The 20,179-nt window shown below is 43.1% G+C and overlaps 6 protein-coding genes across 8 annotated transcripts in view; 2 read left to right on the top strand and 4 right to left on the bottom strand.

The window, feature by feature from the left end:
- LOC117588047 (glycoprotein-N-acetylgalactosamine 3-beta-galactosyltransferase 1) overlaps positions 1 to 1,665 on the bottom strand; it is a 9,202-nt gene extending 7,537 nt beyond the window's left edge. Inside the window, exon 1 of the mRNA XM_034279099.1 lies at positions 1,517 to 1,665. The gene's annotated coding sequence lies outside the window, so the exon portion shown is untranslated. The remainder of the gene's footprint in view (positions 1 to 1,516) is intronic.
- Positions 1,666 to 3,575: 1,910 nt separating this feature from the next.
- Positions 3,576 to 9,148, bottom strand: LOC117588046. 3 transcript variants are annotated; one of them, XM_034279096.1, is made up of 2 exons: positions 8,968 to 9,148; positions 3,576 to 5,408 (listed from the first exon to the last, which is right to left on the bottom strand). In XM_034279096.1, exons 1-2 carry the CDS (start codon positions 9,065 to 9,067, stop codon positions 3,964 to 3,966), a joined length of 1,545 nt encoding a protein of 514 aa, XP_034134987.1. In that variant the 5' UTR covers positions 9,068 to 9,148; the 3' UTR covers positions 3,576 to 3,963. The 3 variants fall into 3 exon arrangements, with proteins under 3 accessions (XP_034134987.1, XP_034134988.1, XP_034134989.1); XM_034279097.1 differs by lacking the exon at positions 8,968 to 9,148 and adding an exon at positions 5,501 to 5,622; XM_034279098.1 differs by lacking the exon at positions 8,968 to 9,148 and adding an exon at positions 7,501 to 7,902 and having other exon boundaries at positions 3,578 to 5,408.
- An 87-nt stretch (positions 9,149 to 9,235) lies between these two features.
- Positions 9,236 to 12,010, bottom strand: LOC117588040. Its single transcript, XM_034279088.1, has 2 exons — positions 11,631 to 12,010; positions 9,236 to 11,566 (listed from the first exon to the last, which is right to left on the bottom strand). Exons 1-2 carry the CDS (start codon positions 11,915 to 11,917, stop codon positions 9,844 to 9,846), a joined length of 2,010 nt encoding a protein of 669 aa, XP_034134979.1. The 5' UTR covers positions 11,918 to 12,010; the 3' UTR covers positions 9,236 to 9,843.
- A 260-nt stretch (positions 12,011 to 12,270) lies between these two features.
- LOC117588042 lies at positions 12,271 to 14,635 on the bottom strand. Its single transcript, XM_034279090.1, has one exon. The coding sequence runs from the start codon at positions 14,296 to 14,298 to the stop codon at positions 12,286 to 12,288; it is 2,013 nt and encodes a 670-aa protein (XP_034134981.1). The 5' UTR covers positions 14,299 to 14,635; the 3' UTR covers positions 12,271 to 12,285.
- A 235-nt stretch (positions 14,636 to 14,870) lies between these two features.
- Positions 14,871 to 17,015, top strand: LOC117588045. The gene is made up of 3 exons (XM_034279095.1): positions 14,871 to 15,268; positions 15,329 to 15,620; positions 15,685 to 17,015. Exons 1-3 carry the CDS (start codon positions 14,874 to 14,876, stop codon positions 16,903 to 16,905), a joined length of 1,908 nt encoding a protein of 635 aa, XP_034134986.1. The 5' UTR covers positions 14,871 to 14,873; the 3' UTR covers positions 16,906 to 17,015.
- An 881-nt stretch (positions 17,016 to 17,896) lies between these two features.
- Positions 17,897 to 20,149, top strand: LOC117588043. Its single transcript, XM_034279091.1, has 3 exons — positions 17,897 to 18,378; positions 18,436 to 18,739; positions 18,809 to 20,149. The coding sequence occupies exons 1-3, from the start codon at positions 17,939 to 17,941 to the stop codon at positions 20,051 to 20,053; spliced, it is 1,989 nt and encodes a 662-aa protein (XP_034134982.1). The 5' UTR covers positions 17,897 to 17,938; the 3' UTR covers positions 20,054 to 20,149.
- The last annotated feature ends 30 nt before the right edge of the window (positions 20,150 to 20,179 follow it).

Below are 20,179 nucleotides of genomic sequence, written 5' to 3' on the forward strand. Positions count from 1 at the left end.
GCAACTGCAGTGAACCTTTGGTATGGGGGGTGGGGGGGGGGGGGGGGGGGGGGGGGGGGGGGGATGGCGTGGTTTATTGCTCCGAATCAAATCAGAGGCTTAGCTAACATGCTCAAGTGCGAATTTAATTGGATAATAATTGGGGCTACGTCATTGGCACAGGAGCTAACGTATACGGAACATACGATACCCTCTTTTACTGTCTCGGTGCATACGAACTTCTTCGATGACAATTTTTTTACCTGGCCTTGTCAGTTATCGCTCTAACGCTTTTTGCATGCGAAGTACTCTAATTATATGGGGATACTGTATGTGTGAGGCGAACGTTATGCAACATTGCATTGAGAGTTGTCCATGTGATACACTATAATATGCCCTGGCCTGCAGCTTCTACCCTGTAGGACAGGCAGCTGCACGCGCAGCATTATTGAGAGAGCGAGAGATGCTCGCTTATCAGTGTCAGCTTCTGCGCCACTGCAATCGTAATGCAGGCCCGCCTCTCCGCTCCCCCCTTCTCAAAATATGATGGGAACGAGGCACCAACAACACTTAATCGGAGAGGCGTCAGACAATCACATGTGCAGCAATTGAAAGAGAGAGACAGAGTCGAATTGGGACTAAGAGAGTGACCCGCCCCCATACGAGTAGCACATGCAAACCCCAAATAAATTGAAGTAAATGCAGTTCTACCGAAGGCAAATCACCCCTGGAATGGTCACCGAGGGGAACTTGCGGTACGAGCAGACAAAACGCATAACGGAAATGGCAGCGGAGGGAGAGAGAGAGAAAGAGAAGCAAAGGGCAGCTGCTTGCGGGAATGACAGACAGCGTATTAAAAATAACAACAACTATGAAACGCAGAGCACATCGAATATGATATACACTAGGGACATTATATTTAATTTGATTGCGCTAGTTGAACTACGTACTTTGATGCAGCTGGCTTTTACAATTCATACAAGCAACAGGATGGTTGGCTTTAATTAATATTATTATATTAGCAACCTGTTGCACCCTCTACAATTTCCAGTAATGTTGGCAAAGTTACACTACACTCAAAGACAATTAAAGCTCTAACAAACCTTCAAAAGTTCATTACACATACATATATTCAAAGCACAAGTTCCTTTATGGAATGGATATACTTTGCATTCAATAAAGGGCAATGTTTATTACGACGTCCTTTTTCTTGTCTTCCTTCCTCTTCCACTCACTTGCATTCCAATTGGAATCTCACCGTTTCTTTCTTTATCGTTTGTTCACTTTGCGTTTGCTTTTTTCGGCTATTCTGAATGCAAAATTGTTGTGTTTTTACCATTTGCTTTGGTTTCGGCTGAACTTTTGTGCACATGCATGTACATATTTTTGTCGTTTTGTTTTCGTTTTGACACACTAACAACGCACGCTGGGCTCAGCCGAAAATATATGCTGACAGAATGGTTTTACATTATGCACAAATTTCATTTCATTTACATTTTAATTGAGAATTTCTTGATGCAGCGTCGCCGTTACTTACAAATTGATTTTTTGCACATCCTCTCTGCTCTTACATGTTTCCCCGCGCAGGACGACGGCAATCCTTTTCGGACTCGTTTGCCTGCCTTCTATTGCACTGACGTTGTTTGATTAACAATCTAATTGCCTGCCCTCTCATTCATTTTGAATTCAGCGAGGCACTTAAAATATTTAATTAATATTATTTACCGAAAACTTAAACGCGCGAGCTGAACCGACGAAGAGAAATGGGCGCGAAATTCTGACAGACGGAGAGAATAGCAAGTTTTGCTTCCAAAGTAGATTGAGTGAGGGTGTGGTTCACTCTTAGGTCGCTCTCATCGCACGAATTCTTTTGATTCGGGAGCAGGCACTAAACGAGCGATAGAGCGATATAGAGACGGGCCTGTGATTGCGTCACCCTATATTAATACACCGTGCAAGTAGATTGCATTGCGAGAGGGTGAGCCAAAAAATACCCGTTCAATGCGCATGTCAGAAGGGTAGGAAAATGAGTGAATGAAAAATGGAGAGTGAAAATTAATTGCCGGCAAAGAGCCGGTTTAAGGGAACTTGAATACTGATTGGAAAAAGACTATAAATAAAATATTAATGATTAGAAGAAACGACGCATGGACAAATATGTTAGATATGTTAGACATTTCAATGTAGATTTTAATTCCTTAATTCCGTGGAAATGTTTATTTCCTTTACAAATAAAGCTGCAAGCAGCCTCTTTGGAAACATTGTCTAGGTTAATGAAGCACCTGGAGAGTGGGAAATCTTTTGAAATGTTTTTTATGGGCAATATGTGTACCCTTGGGTTCTTTTTTCTGGGTAACTTTCTAACTGATCTATTTTCAGTGAATGTTTGCTATCTATCGGTGCTTTCAGATAAGATATTACACATGTACTCACCTGCGCAACAATTACGATAAGAAACTATTCGCCATTTCAATTAAAAGATGTGTTCAATCATGTTCAATAATTTGTATAGGGTATAATTTGGATACCAGTCCACCGACAAATATTCCGTTATTTTTTCGATGGATTTTACATTTACGTGGATTTACACTGGTACTAAGCGCGGTTTAATGAAGAAAGTAAGTGAAAGTACAGAAAACAGTGTAAAAACCGAACGAAATAGTGAAAAAACATCAAGAAATGATGCCGAACAATTGTCCAGTGTTAATGTGTGTAATGGTCAATGCAAAAGACAAGTTTAAAAGTGTGTTTTCATGGATAAACATTTGCCGCGCCAGAAATGATCATGATTATGAATTCATGAATATCATGAAATATACATGATTATCTACATATCGGATGGCTTGGTGTATGTCGAGTGGAAAATCAACCAGCTTCTGTCACAGTGCACTCAGCGATCGAACGTTAAATTTGAAATCAATATTCAAATATTTTATCGACTTACGTATTTATTTTTATTTATTATTTATAAATATTTATTGGGGATTCATTTAATAGCACTCCTCGCCAAGACACTTTTCCACACAACAACGGGTGGAAAATAATGAAATGAAACCCTTTCTGATGACAATATTGTGGATTTCCATTCATTTATTTTGAGCTGCTGAGCTGCAAACACGTATCCATACACATATCTCGTAAATATTTGCAGTATGGCCTGTCATAATACTCTCTGCAAACAGGCAGCGAGCGACTGACTTGAATGTGAATTAATTTAAAATAAGTAAAGCCAACAAATGGGCTTTTGCGCCCTCAAATTAGAATGGAAAATTATGTCCCAAAGTGTGCCACTCCCCCGAAAACGAAACAGTCATTCCATGTGGATAATGACAGGCAGATATAATTCAATTATTACTTTATTCTTGCCCATTATTTTTCCACTTTATTCCATTTATTTTGTGGCATATTTTTCATATGGAAACCGTATGGGACTTTATTAGTTTTATTCTCCTTATTTATTTTTACATTTTCAGTGAAGTTGAAGAAGGAAAAATTAGGAAATATAGCACTTAAATATAAGGAAAATTAAACAAAATGTTTTTTAAGTTAAATTCAGTACAAAATACTAAACTTTCGATGCAAATTTCGAAGGAAACATTTACAGAAAACAATCAAATATATCTTGTTGAAATTAAAACTGATTATAAGTACTTAGGTAATTCCTTAATTCCGATTGCTAGCTTATGAACTATTCTTATATATCATCTATAGATTTTTATACTCCTAAATGCTTGTGTCTTTGACTAAATGTTCTCTTAAAAAACGTTGATAGATCCATCGTATTCAGTGATTTGTTTTCTACATATTTATGTTTGTTCAGACTGTTTCATTCCGTAAATCGATTTTGTTGAATTTTATGGCTATGTGAAAAGCTCTAGTTTCGGGCCGGCAAATACATATCATACATACTCACATCTTCTTCGTATATCACTCAGTTACCTCAATATATAAATATCACAAGTGGGAGTCACAAGTCGGAGTCGCCTACAGGAATGAGCAGCACAGTATGAGAATCATCACTGTGATGGGAAACAGCGCATAGATTTCGCTACGCGGATGGCACGTAGACACCAGATAGGATATGTCATCCTCCTCATGTTCGATGCCATCCCGTGTGGGAACCTCCACGACCACAATCTCATCCGACAGGAAACTGATGTTGAAGCTGCACTCCGTGGTGTTCAGGCAGCTCTGCGACTCGCTCAGGTTCGAGTACTGGAACGTCGGCTTGTATATATCGAATATGACGTGTATATCGTTTCGCACCTCATCGTTGTCGCTATAGAATATATAATAGTAGTAACCATCCTCGATAACATTCTGCAGGGCCTGAGCGCTGTTGTTGGGCGCCCGCTCCATGAAGTGCGGATCCGTGCAGTTCGCGTTCGGCTTGAAGAAGTCACTGAGGAGTATGGCACCGTTGAAGCACAGGAATAGACCATTCTCGAAACTGGATACCGAGTTGGACTCGTCCGTCTCTGTAAAGTTGACGGCATTGCCGCCGTGACTGTACTTCCGGTCGTAGACATTCTCGCGCTTTGAGCGGTTGTACAGTCGCTCATACAGCTCTCTCTTTCGCTGCCGCTTCTGTTGCGCCACACTTGGCGTTGGGGCAACCACTCGGTCGCCTGAACTGTGCTGAACTGCATCGGCAGTGAGTTCGTGCTGCTGGGGTGTGCCCGGAGTCTCACTGTGTTCCGGATGATGTGGGATGGGCAGATGGGGTGTGCCCTTTTTGAGCTTCTTTCTTATGGGTTTGTGCGAGGTGGTGGCAGTGGAGGGTCCGGCAAGAGTCAAGCCAGAGGGTAGATCCAATGGCTGCTGCTGTGGTGTTCGTTCCTCGCTCAAGTCCTCGCCGCCATGGTTCTCGTGCTCAAGCACACCGCCCTCTGGTGCTGGCGCGGAGGGGCCTTCCAACTCCATTTTGTCCTCGAAGAAGACCTTGACCTGCTCGTGTCCCTTGGCATAGTTGGCACCCAGCTTGTTCTTGTTGTGATCCGTCAGGCCGCAGAGATTAAGTTGCCTCTGGCCCTTCACAATCAATATGCGCGATCCATCATAGCGCGAGCAGAACTTGACCCTCACATTGGCGCCCTTGAGCAGAAAGAAGCCCCAATATTCGAGGGTGTCGTCGGGCAGGGTCATCGATTTCTTCAGGCGAATGTGTTTGCGATTTGTGGAAATCTCCGGCTTGTTGCGCAGCTGAAAAGCATTAAAGCTGGACGTCATCTTGAGGGTGTGCTTCGAGCAGAAGATCGATGAGATGCCAGCACGGATCTCAATGATATCCGACTCGGCCATGGGGTAGACGACATCGGCAAAGACCGTTTTGCGCAGGTGCAGAGGCATAATTATCAGCGTGGCCGGCAGTATCACAATCAGCAGGCAGAAGATCAGAACCCGCTTCACGCCGTGCATTTTGCGGGTCTCTAAAAGAAAGACAGATTAAACAACAAACGATTAAGATAAATATTCGCATACAAGTTAATGATAACGGAAATGGTTAGAGTTTTTAATACACCTTCAAAGCGATATTCTGTCAGAGGCTGCATTTTGTCTGTCTGTATTTTCCTCTGTGCTATGAAAATTCCACTGGGAAGCACGTCTAATCGGTAGAAAAGTCTGTGGAACACTGTCTTGATTGTGAGATTATCAAATTAGACTGAGGACTGGTGACTGCGGCTGGTAATTGCCATTTCCCTCGCCTCCTCCATTACTTTTATCGCAGTGTGTGTGAGAGACTGTAGTTGTCAGCGATTGTATCAACAATCCCGCAAACGAATATTGATATAGTTCAAATATATAACCAAGCTATTCACAAGATTCGATCGGACATCTCCCCGATCGATGGCCGATCGAATGGCAAGTGACAGACGCTGTTTGATCGATGGTTAGCAGCGATCATGTCCACTGCGCTCTCTCATTCTCTTGCTCTCTCTGTATATTCCTCTTTTGACTTGACTTTGTTTAGTACATTTGTTTATCTTTGTTAAGTTTTTAGCAAAAGATTAAGATTTAGGCACAGGAGCGGAGTGGGTAAAAATGGAGCGTTGAGATAATTTTGCCCTGGGAATATTCGACTTCTTGTGGAAATCTCTGCCTCTTCTACTTCTTCTCCAAATACAGTTTTGTTTATACAAGAGCGCTTAGTCCACAATCTTCTAATCTCTCCTGGTTACGCACTATTTTCCCCCAGTCCTCCTTACTTTTTTGATGGCCTTATCGTGGGGCCTCTGCTAATTACCAGTCTACCTATTGATGCCAATGCTTGATAAGCCATGTTTTCCCTCATGAAAAATGCTGTTTATATTGGCCCCTGCGCTTATCAAGCGTCAAGCGACGGGCTTTCTGCTCGTTCGGGTATCAACTTTATATATTTCACATTTTATTTATGGCACACACGAGTAATTTTTCATCATGTCACGTTTTTGTCGAGTGTCAATTCAGATGTTGACCAAATCATAAAAATAAAACAAGCAAATTGCTATCAAAGAAAACATTTGCGGGCTAAAAATCTACAGAAATTATAGAGTTGAATAATTTCTTTCAAGAAACTCAAAGAGCATTTGGTTATGTCTTTTGTCTGGATTTGTTAAAAATAGATTAGGAAATTGATTCAAATTGATTGGAGAGTGAAGCAAAGCAAACTTTATTAGGCGGCAACTAGAATGTGATAAGAACTTCCAAGTCCGAGTCTAAGCAGACTCTTTGTCCTACTTTTGGGAATGAACAATACTTTTCCAGTCTTGCTGGTGATTGATGGTTTATAAGTTGATTGCCACAGAATTGATTACCGCTAAAACACACAACAGCAAAAACCTTTAACTTTCTCTTTAAAATGCACTAATCCAAGGGTCTGTCTATGTATTGCCCTTTTCTTTCCCTGTTCTTTAATGCTCTTTTCAATTGTCATAATTTTCCCACATCTCTTTTACATTTTTCAAGCTAAACTTTGCATAAAATTCTGTTTGGTTTTTAGCATTTTCATAGCAACAGGAAAAAAACCACAAAAAAAAAACCAGTCACGACAGGTTTTTATTTGGCTATGGCTGTGTGTCGTGATGTGACGGGTCGGGGCATAGTCATGGCATTTTCCCCTCAGAGCAGCCGGTTTTTCGTTTAGTTTCAAAAACAAGACAAACATTCATTTGAAGGCCTTTATGCTAAGGCCTAAGACATGGCAGTGCAATAAGATCAAACAAATTCAATTTTTGTACTATAAAGTGAAATTCGCTTCTAGCAATTCTTTTTTTCTGGGGCATGTGAACTGGTAAAAAAATTACAGATGGTTATAAATTTTTAAGTGGCTTTGGATGGCGTATATGTTTGTAGGGCAGAAAGGGTGGCATAAAGTATACAAAAGTATATTTTATACAAAGTATACAAAATGTTAAGCAAAACCTCAACAAACTGCTGTTCTTTGTGCTAGAAATAGCCCGTCCTAACTAACTTTCTTAAGGGGTATTTGCAGCTTCGGCTTGTGCAGATACATTTTCCTTTTTATTGTAACTTTCCACTTACATGCTTTTGTTGTTCCCTATCGTTCCGATTTGCGCGCTTTGCGTTGTGACAAGTGTGAAATTTAACAAAGAATTTCGCCTGCAATTCGCGTCTCTTGTTCTTTGTTTATATTGCCATTGGCATTGTCTCTACTGTGCAGTTTCTATTCTGGTATTTTATTTGGGTTTTCCCTCGCCTAAAGATATCCAAAATTAGCTAAATGCACGTGTGTTTGTCTCCGGGTGTGAGTGTGGGGTAGGGCGGTCTCGACTCTCTAATCATACGTGCCGTTTCTCTGGCATTTTTATCAGTCCGATTCTCCGATTTTACGATTTGTTATTTTTTTATATTGACACACATTTTAATCAACAAATGTTTGAGGTGCTCTCACTCTCTTGGATGCCTGCGTGTCTCTCTGTCTCTCTCTGTGTCTCTCGCTTATCTCGGAAAAATGCACTCACTCACTCTCCCATTTTCTTGTCTATTTCAACGCTTCGTGTTTAGCTCTGGAAATTGCATCAAAATTGTTTCAAACTATTTTTAAATGTTTCCAACATTTTCATTTCACTATTTTCACATTGTTAAAAGTTTTCCCAAGTAAACTTTGAACTAGAAAATAATTATTACGACATTTTTACCCGACGAGACGCAGCATAAAAAAAAACAAAACACTTCACTTTCAAAGCAATTTTTCGAATGAACTCAAGAGCTGTTGCAATGGAAATTTTTTAATAATAAAACTCGATGAGTGAGTGAGCGTACAGGCGCTCAAAATACTCTCTTGTGCTCGGCTTCGGCTTCGGCTCTCTTAACATCTGCGCCGTGATAATATGAGTGAAAACAGTTTTTGTTTTGACGGGAAGTTGGTGGCGATTCTATGTTTTTCGAGGGATGGAAAACATGGCCAAGGGCGGTTGGTATGTAGTTTTTGAAAATGTATTTGAATTGTTTTATTGGATTTTATACAAGCTGCGTTTTAGAGCTATAGAAAGAATTTATGATTGTAAATTTGTTTTTGGCAATAGATTTAAATTAAAATCATGGGCAAAATATTCCCATCTCTTGTGAACATTTCTTCAAAAACAAATTACGGTAAACATAAATGTCTATTGTTTTATGAAAATTAATTTATTAACAAATCTGAAGATTAAAATTAAATAAATGCGGTTTATATATTTAGTAGTTTGTACAAATAATGCTCAAAAAGTCCCCCAACTTAAGCCGAACATGCCAGATTTTATGAGGAACCAATAAAGTTAATACCAAGAACGGTAAATATGGTAAAACAAATATTTTTAAAACGTACTCAGAGGTGATAACACAGACAATATTTGAGAAGCAACAAAACAAAGACAACAAAGAAATAAGCCGTCTGATAAAAACAGAGAAATATTTGAATAAAACCCGAATCATGCTGCTCATTCTGACATAGAGCAATGGGTCATGGTGGGATAACAAATTTTGAGTTAATTTAATCCTTCAACTTACTGTTCAAGTCTGCCATTGAGTAATAGAAATCCGTGTGATAATAATGCAATTGTCCCGGACTAATGGACGTAGTCCTGTTGAACATCTTTTTGTTAGCCATTCTGTGGGATAAAGGACTTGTCGGAAAGGCAACGACCGCAGCTCACAAATTATCGTAATGAACTGACGGGAAGAATATAATCCGAATCGCTTGAAAGCGCTCCAACAAACTGGGGATAACGATGACGCTTAATCCACACAGACACACAGAGACACAGACGTCTCTTCTGAGCTAATACTGATAGTCTGGGGCTGGTTGCTGTCTATTATCATAATGCATTTGTAAACAGCGTTATAAAGTCTGAACACAACTGGCTACACACTCTCTGACATAATCATTCAATTGATAACAGCTTAATTGGGATTGTCAGTCATTCGGTAGTACAAACTACGATACGCATGCCTACTTTTGGGTTCGGTATCTATTCATCCTTGGCAACAGCGTTAGGCAGCAGTGGCACGTGCCACTCCAATCTGTTGATTGGAAACATAATATCTTCATGCCAGGGGGGCTTGTTCCCGATGGTTTTGCCGCGGAAATTAATAAAGAAATGCGAGCAGGAAAAGTATTTTAGTTGAAATCAAACTTCTGTTACAGGATGTTTACGCTTTCACTTTTCTGCTAAAAGATGTTTTGATATCAATTTATATGTTAGAGTCTATTTTGTAGTGTGACATGCGTAGCGCCCATTAGTTGAACACGAATGACATCCGTCAGATTCATTTGGCAAACAAACCATATAAGATTGTATCTAGTGTAGCGTTTAAATAAATGTACAATTTATATTCCCAAGGCGTTCTATCTTATCTAACGCTACGTGAAGGAAAGTTTTTGCATCAAAAGTTAAGGGTAAAAGGAACATTGACATGCGTTTCGATAACTTCGGACATTGGCGTGGTGTTCGGTTCTAAATAGGTGATCATATCGGAAGTTGTACTGGAGGTTACGAGCCTCTGTTTCAGCTTTCGTACTTTCACTCGGATCTGTTGACGTTTCAAAGTGTTGAATTTTTCTATGTGATCCACTTCCTGATTGAAATTGTCCAACAATTGCTCAATTCCAAGTTGCTTTCCACCCGTTTTGGTTTTACTTTTTCGTATTATCCTGGGATTTTTCTTCACTTTGTTGGCTGGCTTACACAGACAGAACTTTTTGTAATTCTCATCCTCAACACACTTTGATTGATCCACATATCCCAGCAGTCGCCCAAAGGAGGGAACACTAACATTCACCAGTTGCCTGGTGTCGTGATCGTACAGCACAGTGGCCAGGAATCTCGCGGCTTTGGGTTGGGTAGTGAAACGCACTCGATACTGGACAATGCTCGACTTGAGGGCGGATCTATGCTGATGAATGGACTCAACTTTCTGCAGGGTAAACGCCGTACAGCGATCCCTTAGCTGCACCCGCGAGAGGCGGTACTCGTTGAGGCTGTCGACCAGCAGCTGGCCGAGTGGCAGCAGCTCTTCTTCCTCCTGCAACAGTTCCGCGAAGGCGTCACAGTCGCAGTAGTTTTCGCTGCGAGCTGCCTCGTGGCAGGTGCGATTCTCGGGAATTTCCTGGAACAGTGTGCGACAGGTGGGGCAGCCTTCGGGTTGGAGCAGCGGATTTGCTGGTACTTTGGCTCCCAAATTCAGAATATCCTGCAAAGTGAGATAGAGATCATGGGGTGAGGTCATGCGCTGTCTATTGATTGTCAGAGCAATGGCTATTTCGGGATTTTGCTGGCGCACCCATTCTGGCAGCCACACAAACAGCATGGGATGACACACATGATCACTGAAGAATATCACAATTGATTCCCTGAACAAACCCAAGTGCTCGAAGCGTTCGATGTAGTCCCGTAGCGTTGGCTCCCGCTTTTCCGAACTCCCGAAATTGCTTGTCCAGAAGAGACCGAACAGAGGTTGTGGATGGTTGAGGTAATGCTCCAGCAACTGCTGACAATAATCGTAGACATAGTCCACATACAGACGCCTCTCCAGTCCATGGTATTCTGTTGATCGATTGCGTAGATGCAAACTGTCGGCAATGCCCCGCATGAAGGGTCGCAGATAGTAGTCCACGGGCTTCTGCCCAAACTCAAAAGGGAACTTTCGGATGAGCGTGAGATCCTCTGCGTAGGACGTCAGGTAACCCTTTGCCTTATAACGCTGCCAAATGAAAGGCAACGCATCCATGGCGCTAGGCGATGGTAGATTGTGCATCGCACTGGGACTGTGCCCCGAAACCAGGGCCATCAGATTGATGTAGCTATTCTCGCCCATTCTCTTGTAGTTGTGCATTTCGAACCAGCCCTGGATATTGCTCTCCAGTCTTGGCATACCGTCCAGGGTGGAGCGAAAGGTGCTCGCGGTCATGCCATTGAATCCAAACATAAGGACGCTGGGACGACGCTGACTCTGTGGCTGGAAATGTTCTGACTGATTGATGGGCTGGACAAAGGTAAAGGGTTGAACCTGTAGCACATCGCCCAGACTGTTCTTGCAAATGGAAATCATGCCACGCACATCTACCGGGACAATATACTTATCCTGGAAGGGAATCTCCACTGCGCGACTGTTGAAGGTATGTTTGTCGAGTGAGCTGCAATTTTTTTTCTATTATTCAGAGAATATCTCACCTGAGGCTTCCCTTGATGTACAGTCCCGATGGAGTTGTGCTGATCCTGCGATAGCCACAGGTGTACTTGGTGTCGTTTGGCATTCGTTTGAAATTCTGCAAAGTGAGATTCACCGCCGATTGGTTGACATGAAGGAGATGCAAATGGCGCAAGCTATCGTAGCTAGACCTAACAATATCGTGAACATCCTGAATGGGCTGTACATATTTTCTAGTAACATTTGTACTCTTTGTCACACTTCGTTTTTGCAGTGAAATCTTTAGTTTCACGGGTTTCACAGGTTCCATGGACTTCCTGGTTACGAGGTTCTTTCCGGGTACTTTAATTGAGAAATACTTTTTATATTTATTTTTTTTGTTACGTGCCGTAAACTTGGTTTTCTTTTTCTTTGCTCCATCGATCATGGAAATTGTGATTAAGAGTAAAACGAGTAGCAGAAGGCAACGAAAACTGCACAGGTTCATCTTCGAATGTCGACTGATACGATTTATTGGGAGAAAGTTATATTTAAACCATGAAAATTGTAATGTTAATGTGAAGAATCAATTTTACATGGGCTTCTGGCAGCTGTTAAAACTAAGTGACTTTAAAACACTTTTTTCTACCAATAAATAACATAAAAAAGGTAGAAAATTATCTTTCTGGTAAATCTATTTCATTTTCCTTTTTTCTGTAGCTTTTCTTTAGTTTTTGTTTTAATGATGATTTTTAGATGATTTTTTCTGCTGCGTTGTTTTGCTGCTCTCCGGTTTATTTTTCCTCGATATCTATTATTTTTCGTTAGCTTGGCTTGCTTTAGTTTCAGTTTTTCCGTTTCTGCCTTTTTCTTGATGCTGTGCTTTTCCAGTTGGGCCTTTAATTTGTTACCTTTGAGGGGTTTTCTGCACACACAGAACTTCTTGCCTGTCAGTTTTTGCATGCATTCGGAATCCTTTCGATAGGAATTCAGTCTCCGAATGGCACCCACATTCGGACAGTCCAATTCGTTCAGTTTATGGTTATATCGCAGGGTTCCGGCGAACACTGGATGACTGGGTTGTGCGCTGAATGTCACTCGATAGGTGTCCGTGTAGGATTTGGAATCCTGCTGCTCTGTCACACGAGCGGAGACGGCTGTGACGGCCTTGAGTGTGAGATTGTAGCAGAGCTCTTGGAGGTTTCTATGGTGCAAAAAGTCATTTATGCCCCGCACAAGCAGCGCACCTAGCGACAAATGTTTATTTTTCCTTTCATCGATTGGCTTGTAGCTGTCGCAGGGGCATGTAGCATCACTTATGCCCACATCCGGGCAGCTGCGGCTCTCGTTCATGGGCGCCAGCAGCGTCTGGCACTTGGGACAGTCTTGCAGCTTCGGCACAGCGTGGGGCCATCGTTCGCCTAGCTCCAAGATGTGCTGGAGAGTCAGATGCAGGTCATAGGGGGATGTCAGACGTTGGCTATTTGTGTTTAAGGCCTGCACCGCTTCCGGATGCTCCACGCGAAACCAAGGAGGCAGCCAAATGAACAGCAGGGGCAGAAGGTCTTCAATGTCTACTCCATCGCTGAAAAGCATCACAATCGAGTGCTTGAAGAGTCCCAGCTCAATAAAGCGCTGCAAATAATCCATAAGAAATGGCTCCAGAATGTTGCCATCCGCAAATAGATCATAGCTCGAGCTATTTGTTCGAAAATATCCAAACAGTGGCTGAGATTTCATGGTCAAATGCCGCTCCAAATAGAGCTGCCAGAATTCGTGGACATAGCGAAGATTCACCAGTCTGCCAGTGCAATCGTTGGGCATTTCAGTGGCGATTCCTTTGGCATAGTAGTCGAGGCTGGACTTTTCGTATTTAAAAGAACTCTGGTAGCTCATGTCCTCTCCATAGGCAGTCAGATAGCCACGCCGCTTGAAGTGATTCCAGATCAAAGGTAGCGACTTTAAGCAGCCAAATCTCTTCGCTTGGCATTCCAAGTTCTGCCACGTGTGTGGACTGTAGCCCGAAAGAATGGCCATCAGATTGGGTATGAGACCTTGGGCCACTCTGCCGTAGCCCTGCATCTCGTGCCAGCCCTCCATTTGCAGATGTTTGCTCAATTCTGGTAGATTTTTCCGAAAATTCAGCCGGGAAATGCTGCCAATGTTAATCATGATGACATTGGGTCTACGGCGTTGAGATTTTTGAGATTTCGGCTGCTTGCGGGCTGAACTGCGCGGCTGCACAAAGGCCAAGGCTGTTGTTTGGAGCACTTCCCTGAGGCTATCGCTGCAACTTGCTATCATGCCCTCCACCTCCGGCGGCACCACATAACCATCCTGAAAGGGCACTTCTTCAGGTTCGATATTGTTGCCCCTTTGGATCTCACGATAACTGCAATTGTAATCGATGATAAGCTGGGAGATCAGATCGTTGATGTGAATAATATAACGCTGATATTTGTCGTGGAAGCTTGTGCTTATTAAATCATCATCTTGATAGCATTCTCTATAGTCGACATTGGTTATATCAGCTATGGTATCATTGGACATTTGTTGGGCATTCCAAATGCGACACTCTGATGATTTAATGTAGTATTTTTCCGTTTCAACTGCCAATGGAGTGGACTTGTGTGGCGTTGTTTTATTTTGTTTCAATGCCAGAGCTAATGGCAACCTCAAAATTAACAAGACAAGTTTCCAACGAGGCCCCATTTTTGTTTTCTTACCGTTCTGAACAGTCACAACATTTACCTTTGTGGTGTGTCCAACTCGATTTTATGGTAATTTATTTACCTAAACTTACTCTGCATGAATCATAGTTACTATTTATTTATTTATTATATTGTGCTGCGTTGCCCATTGCGTTTATCAGCAGATAATGAGTGGCATTGAATCAAAATATTCTGGGGTTTGATACTTTCAACGATTAAACAATTAAACGAACCCGGTTTCCTGGAAAAAGCAGCTATTATCTGGCTTTTTATCTTTTAGCAGTGTAGCCCGCACAGAGTGATGCTTTTAAATATGGTTTTTTGATTGAGTAACACTCACACTTGTCAGTGGAACGATCATTCATAACTTTCTTAGCAAAATTCTTAAATGCGGGAGCCTGCAACTTTTTCTAATGTCAATCGAACTCTCTGTAACCATTCGAGATATCTCTAAGTCATACCGCCACTCTTCTGAGAAAAACACCGCGAAATTGATTTTCCTCGCTTGAAACTAAAGGCTAAAATGGGTCAAAAGGAAAACTTCCAAGCGCCGAGTGTTAAAGTCGAGTTTTGGCCATGGCGCGGTGTACATTTAACGGGATGAAAAAGTGGCTTTGGTGTGTTTTACTGCTGTTAATTTTAATAATTTTATGCAAGAAGGAAAATGAGCTTGTACAGCGAGGCAGGGAAGATTTAGAAACGAAAAAGTATTATGTGAAGACACCCAATTGTCGTATCCCATATGTGAATCCATTTAGTCCCGAGATTATGAAGTACTACAAACCGCTGAAGTTCATCCCCTGCACCAATGAAAGTGATTTAATCCGTGTGCAATTTGACAAGTATTTGCATCAATATGTGCTGCACATCAATGAGCATGTGATCCATGGTTTGCTGCAGTTGAATAACACCCCCTACACGTGTTTCTATCAGCAAATTATACACGGTGAGAAAGCGGATGATTACGACAGGTAAAGTTTGCCATGCAATGATGTCATAAATGTGTGTAAAATGATTTTCCCCAAGCGCAGCATTGGGGATCGAATCTATTTTGGTCAGGATTATGTGGTGCCAGTGTCTGTGGAGGGTATGCTGGTTGAGTGTCGAGCATCAAGCCCCCCAAGAGTGCTGCAAAAGGATGCCTTTGTGTTGGTGCAGCATCAGAAGCAACCGCCAGTGGCGCCCCAGGAGCATCCACGAAAGCCCAGCGTCATCATGTATGGACTTGATAGCGTTTCACGCACAAATCTCCGCCGCACCATGCCTCTGGTCTATGAGTTCCTGCAGTCACCAGGATGGTATGAAATGCAGGGTTACACCAAGGTACATCCCAAATCCACAGCCTCCCATTCTCCACTTTTTAAATCTTCCTGTAATCCTCCCACAGGTGGGCGACAATTCCTTTCCCAATTTGTTTGCCATTCTGACGGGCTACTTCCCAGATACGGCCAAGGCGCACATTTGCGATACGGACATCAAGGGCTGTCTGGACAAGATACCCTTTATATGGAAGGATCTGAAGCGTGCTGGCTACTTGACAGCCTTTGCTGAGGATGAGAATGAGTCCAACACGTTTACGTACATGAAGCCGGGATTTACGGTGAAGCCCGTGGACTATTACTTTCGTCCATTTGTGGTGGCCCTGGAGAATCGCACGGAGATCCTGCGGTGTCCTGGCTGTTGCATGAAGTACTGTCTGGGTCGTCGTTTGGCCAATAGTTACATCTTCGACTACTGCCGGCAGTTTATGCAGCGCTTTGTGGCCGATCGACCCATTTGGGGCATGTTTTGGTCGAATCATTTCAGCCATGATGATTCCTTTATGCCCTCTTCAATGCAGCACAAGATCCTGCAGGATCTGCTGAACTTTGAGCGTGACGGAGCCTTCGAGCACACAATTATGATATTCTTTTCGGATCACGGAGCACGATTTGGGCCGCTGCAGAAGGCGCCGGATTCTTTTCTGGAGGAGACACTGCCCATGATGTTTATTCATCTGCCGCCCTGGTTTCGGCGCAAGTATTCCCAGCATGCTGAAGCCCTGGCCCTGAATCAGCATCGTCTGAGCTCCAACTTTGATGTGTACAATACGCTGAGGCATGTCCTGGACATGGAGCAGGAGTCGGCAGTGTCCAATGCCTATGACTGTCCCACCTGTCAGTCGTTGCTGATGCCAATACCCGAGGATCGGAGTTGCGCTCAAGCGGGCATCGAGGAAACCTACTGCACCTGCAATGCCTATCGGGAGGTAAAAGGCGAGTGGACCCGTCGCATTGCCCATAAAGTGATACATCGAATCAACGAATATCTCTGGCAGAGAAAACTGAATGAAATGTGCAGCAATCTGACACTGAAATACGTCACCAGAACGGAGAAAAAGGACAGCCCCATGGGCGACACCCCAATGGTTTATTATCGCGTAAAGTTTATGGTAAATGAAAATGATGCCGAATTCTTTGGCACCACATTGTTCAACAATGCCACCGAAGCGCTGGAGATCAATGTGGAGCGCATAAGTCGGATAAACACATACAAAACGGATTCCAAATGCATGCACGATAAAATCAAAAAATTATATTGCATATGCCTGAGCGAGTTGAGGATATAATAAGGCAGATAATATATTCCATATAGCATTATTGTTGTACCGTGTTCATACGCATAGTTTTTAGTTTCTAAGTTTGCATTCACAATTAAATTTCCCTACCCCAAGCCGAATACCCCAGGTAAATATTCAATGCAAAGGTCAGGTTTTTATACCCGGTACTCGAATAGTAAATAGGGTATATTGTATTTGTTTACAAAGTGAATGTACATTCGTAACGCACAGAAGGAAACGTTTCCGACCATATATATTCACATATATTCTTGATCAGCTTCAATAGCCGAGTCGATTGAGCCATGACTGTCTGTCCGTCCGTCTGGATAATTATTATGGCCACAATGAAGAAATTAATTTGCAGTGGCTAAACCCACACCGTCCCGCAGCTTATATTTGTTTTTTGCACATTCTCTCATTCACACTCTGCTTCGCGCAGACACGTCTCTGCCCCGACTCTGCAGTGTGTGGGTTAGGGAAGGGCGGCGAGCTAAAGGAGCGTGTTGGTGTGAGTAGTGTTGTAGATGTAGATGACAGATGAAGAAAAAATGTAAATTTTACAAAACACCGCTAAGGTGCAGATTTAGTACTGAGTGCCGGGTATAAAAGTTGTGACGCGTAAGAAGCGTCTCACACGTCCCTTCTCGTTTGCTCTGTTTTACTGCACCCGAAAAACAATCTCTAACGTAATTTGAAATGCCTCTTTAGTATGCTTCTTTGACTGTTAGTTGCTCTGGCATGTCACAATTATGGAAAGTGGCAGATAAAAGTGGTCGAACGCCCACTCGAACGTGCAGTCGGAACAAGTTCCCAAATTACCGAATGCCTACGCATTCAGGGCAGAGCAGAGCATAGCAGGGCAGAACAGAACAGAGCACCGCTGGGGCACAGTTTTGTATGTGATAACAGTTCGAAGAGCTATTACAATCAGGCAGGTATTCGGCTATACATCACATAGAAGGTCTCAGTGCCTCTGTCTTCGTTCTTTTGCGGGACATTGGATACGCTTCAGTTGCGTTGCATTTGTGGTCGTTGGCACAACATGGATTCGCGCTTTCGTGCCGCACATCCACTGTACAAATGGTTATTTGGTTTTTGCCTACTTTTGATCATTTGCGTGTTGTCCATACCAAAGGGAAATCAGTTGCCAAATGTGACAAATAGAAATACAATTTCCCTGAAATCGCGAATTGTCAAGGTGCCAAAGACACCCCAAAAATACTTTGTACGAACTGCCCAGTGTCATATACCCTTTGTGGACCCATTCAATGAGGATGTCATGAAAATCTACAAGCCTCAGACCTATGTTGGTTGCTCGAATGAAAGTGATCTTGTGACGACCCACTACGACTCGTTGCAGCAGCGTTATGTGTTGCACATCAATCAGGAGGTGGCACAGCATCTGCTTAACTCTACCGACGAGGAGTACAATTGTTTTTATGAGGAAATTAGCTACGGCCAGGAAATAGATACCTACGACAAGTAATAGTTAAAGATGAAATCAAATTCTTGGGAAACAAATTACCGTCTCTGTTACAGACTCAAGGCTGATAAATACTTTACGGACGGCTATGTGGTACCCAAGCATGTGGAGGGCATGCTGCTGGAGTGCCAGACCGCAGAGGAGCCACACATAGTGCTGCAGCGCGATGCTTTTGTGTTTATACAATATCAGCCAGTGGAGCCCTCACCCAAGATGAAGAAGCCATTGGTGCCCCGAAAGCCCAGCGTTATAATGTACGGCATTGATTCATTGTCACGCATCAATCTGCGGCGTACAATGCCAAAGGTGCACAAGTTTCTGCAGGGTGAGGGATGGTATGAGATGCAGGGATACAATAAGGTTCGACTCCACGACACACTCCGTTTTCTGACACTAGAAGTATTTTTCTCACTCTTTCTCTCCCTCCAGGTCGCTGACAATTCGTTTCCCAATCTTTTTGCCATTCTCAGTGGCTATTCACCGGACACTGCCAAATCGCAAATCTGCGACACGGATGTGTCCGGCTGCTTTGAGGAAATGCCAATGATTTGGCACTACTTCCGTAATGCCAGCTACTTGACGGCCTATGCGGAGGATGAGAGTGGATCGAATACGTTCAACTATCTCAAGCCTGGATTCACCGAGAAGCCCACGGACTACTATTTCAGACCCTTTCTGCGTGCACTGGAGGTGGAGACAGAGGTGACCCGGCTGCCCGGACAGTATATGCGCTACTGCATGGGTCGTCGTGTGGTAAATCGCTATATCTACGATTATTGCCGGCAGTTTATGCAGCGATATGTAAAGGAGCGACCCATTTGGGGCATGTTCTGGACAAATCACTACAGCCACGACGATCCCTTCATGCCCTCGTCCATGCAGAACAAAGTGCTGACCGATTTGTTGGACTACCAAATGGATGGGGCCTTCGAACACACCATAATGATATTCTTTGCCGATCACGGCACGAGATTTGGCAAGTTGAGAGACCTGAAATCGGGTTTCCTGGAGTCGCGGCTGCCTATGATGTTTATTTATCTGCCGCCTTGGTTTCGCGAGGAATACCCGAGCTATGCCCGTGCGCTGGAGCTTAATCAGAATCGTTTGAGCTCGAACTTTGATCTGCATAATACGCTCAAACACATCATTGAGATTGGCGGTGGAGGCGAGTTGCCCAAATCTTACAACTGTCCCACCTGTCAGTCGTTGTTCTACCCACTGCCCGAGGACCGAACGTGCGCCCAGGCGGCAATCGATGAGCATTGGTGCACCTGTGAGCCATATCGATCCATCAACGATCTGGAGTGGGCGGATCGTGTGGCCAAGAGTGTAATACCTCGCATGAATGAGTATTTCGCGGAAAAGAATCTCTCCCACCTGTGCAGCAATCTGTCCCTCAACTATGTCCACAATACCCAAATCAAAACGGGTCTAGCCATTAGCTGGCACGATGACTTGCCCCAACTGGAGGAGGCCGTCTATCGCACCAAGTTCAAGGTACAACAGAACAGCGCCGACTTTGAGGCCACGGTTGTCTTTAACAACGTCACCGAAAAGGCCGAGGTGAAAGTGGAGACAATCAGTCGCACGAATTCTTACAAGGAAGACTCCAACTGCATTGAGGATAAAATTGCTAAATTATATTGCATTTGCTTAAGTGACCTCAAGCCATAGAGCATTCAAATCTCGATTAATTTAAGAAGTTATTAGTAATTAGGAATACAAATTAAAGTACAAAGAAATGTTATTAAACGTTTTCCAGGCTTAAAACACAAGCCAACCGATGAGCGCTGCTGCATG

The sequence above is a fragment of the Drosophila guanche genome, unplaced genomic scaffold (genome assembly GCF_900245975.1).
Source record: "Drosophila guanche unplaced genomic scaffold, DGUA_6, whole genome shotgun sequence".
Lineage (NCBI taxonomy): Eukaryota > Metazoa > Arthropoda > Insecta > Diptera > Drosophilidae > Drosophila > Drosophila guanche.

What these genes read in the sequence shown, in the direction of transcription:
- LOC117588046 (XM_034279096.1), bottom strand. Translation starts at nt 9,067, where the DNA reads ATGGCTAACAAAAAGATGTTCAACAGGACTACGTCCATTAGTCCGGGA. An exon ending in CTCAATGGCAGACTTGAACA is followed by an intron (nt 5,409 to 8,967) that starts GTAAGTTGAAGG and finishes TCTTTCTTTTAG; the next exon opens with AGACCCGCAAAATGCACGGC.
- LOC117588040 (XM_034279088.1), bottom strand. Translation starts at nt 11,917, where the DNA reads ATGGAACCTGTGAAACCCGTGAAACTAAAGATTTCACTGCAAAAACGA. An exon ending in TACATCAAGGGAAGCCTCAG is followed by an intron (nt 11,567 to 11,630) that starts GTGAGATATTCT and finishes TACCTTCAACAG; the next exon opens with TCGCGCAGTGGAGATTCCCT.
- LOC117588042 (XM_034279090.1), bottom strand. Translation starts at nt 14,298, where the DNA reads ATGGGGCCTCGTTGGAAACTTGTCTTGTTAATTTTGAGGTTGCCATTA.
- LOC117588045 (XM_034279095.1), top strand. Translation starts at nt 14,874, where the DNA reads ATGGCGCGGTGTACATTTAACGGGATGAAAAAGTGGCTTTGGTGTGTT. An exon ending in AAAGCGGATGATTACGACAG is followed by an intron (nt 15,269 to 15,328) that starts GTAAAGTTTGCC and finishes CCCCAAGCGCAG; the next exon opens with CATTGGGGATCGAATCTATT. An exon ending in AAATGCAGGGTTACACCAAG is followed by an intron (nt 15,621 to 15,684) that starts GTACATCCCAAA and finishes ATCCTCCCACAG; the next exon opens with GTGGGCGACAATTCCTTTCC.
- LOC117588043 (XM_034279091.1), top strand. Translation starts at nt 17,939, where the DNA reads ATGGATTCGCGCTTTCGTGCCGCACATCCACTGTACAAATGGTTATTT. An exon ending in GAAATAGATACCTACGACAA is followed by an intron (nt 18,379 to 18,435) that starts GTAATAGTTAAA and finishes TCTCTGTTACAG; the next exon opens with ACTCAAGGCTGATAAATACT. An exon ending in AGATGCAGGGATACAATAAG is followed by an intron (nt 18,740 to 18,808) that starts GTTCGACTCCAC and finishes CTCTCCCTCCAG; the next exon opens with GTCGCTGACAATTCGTTTCC.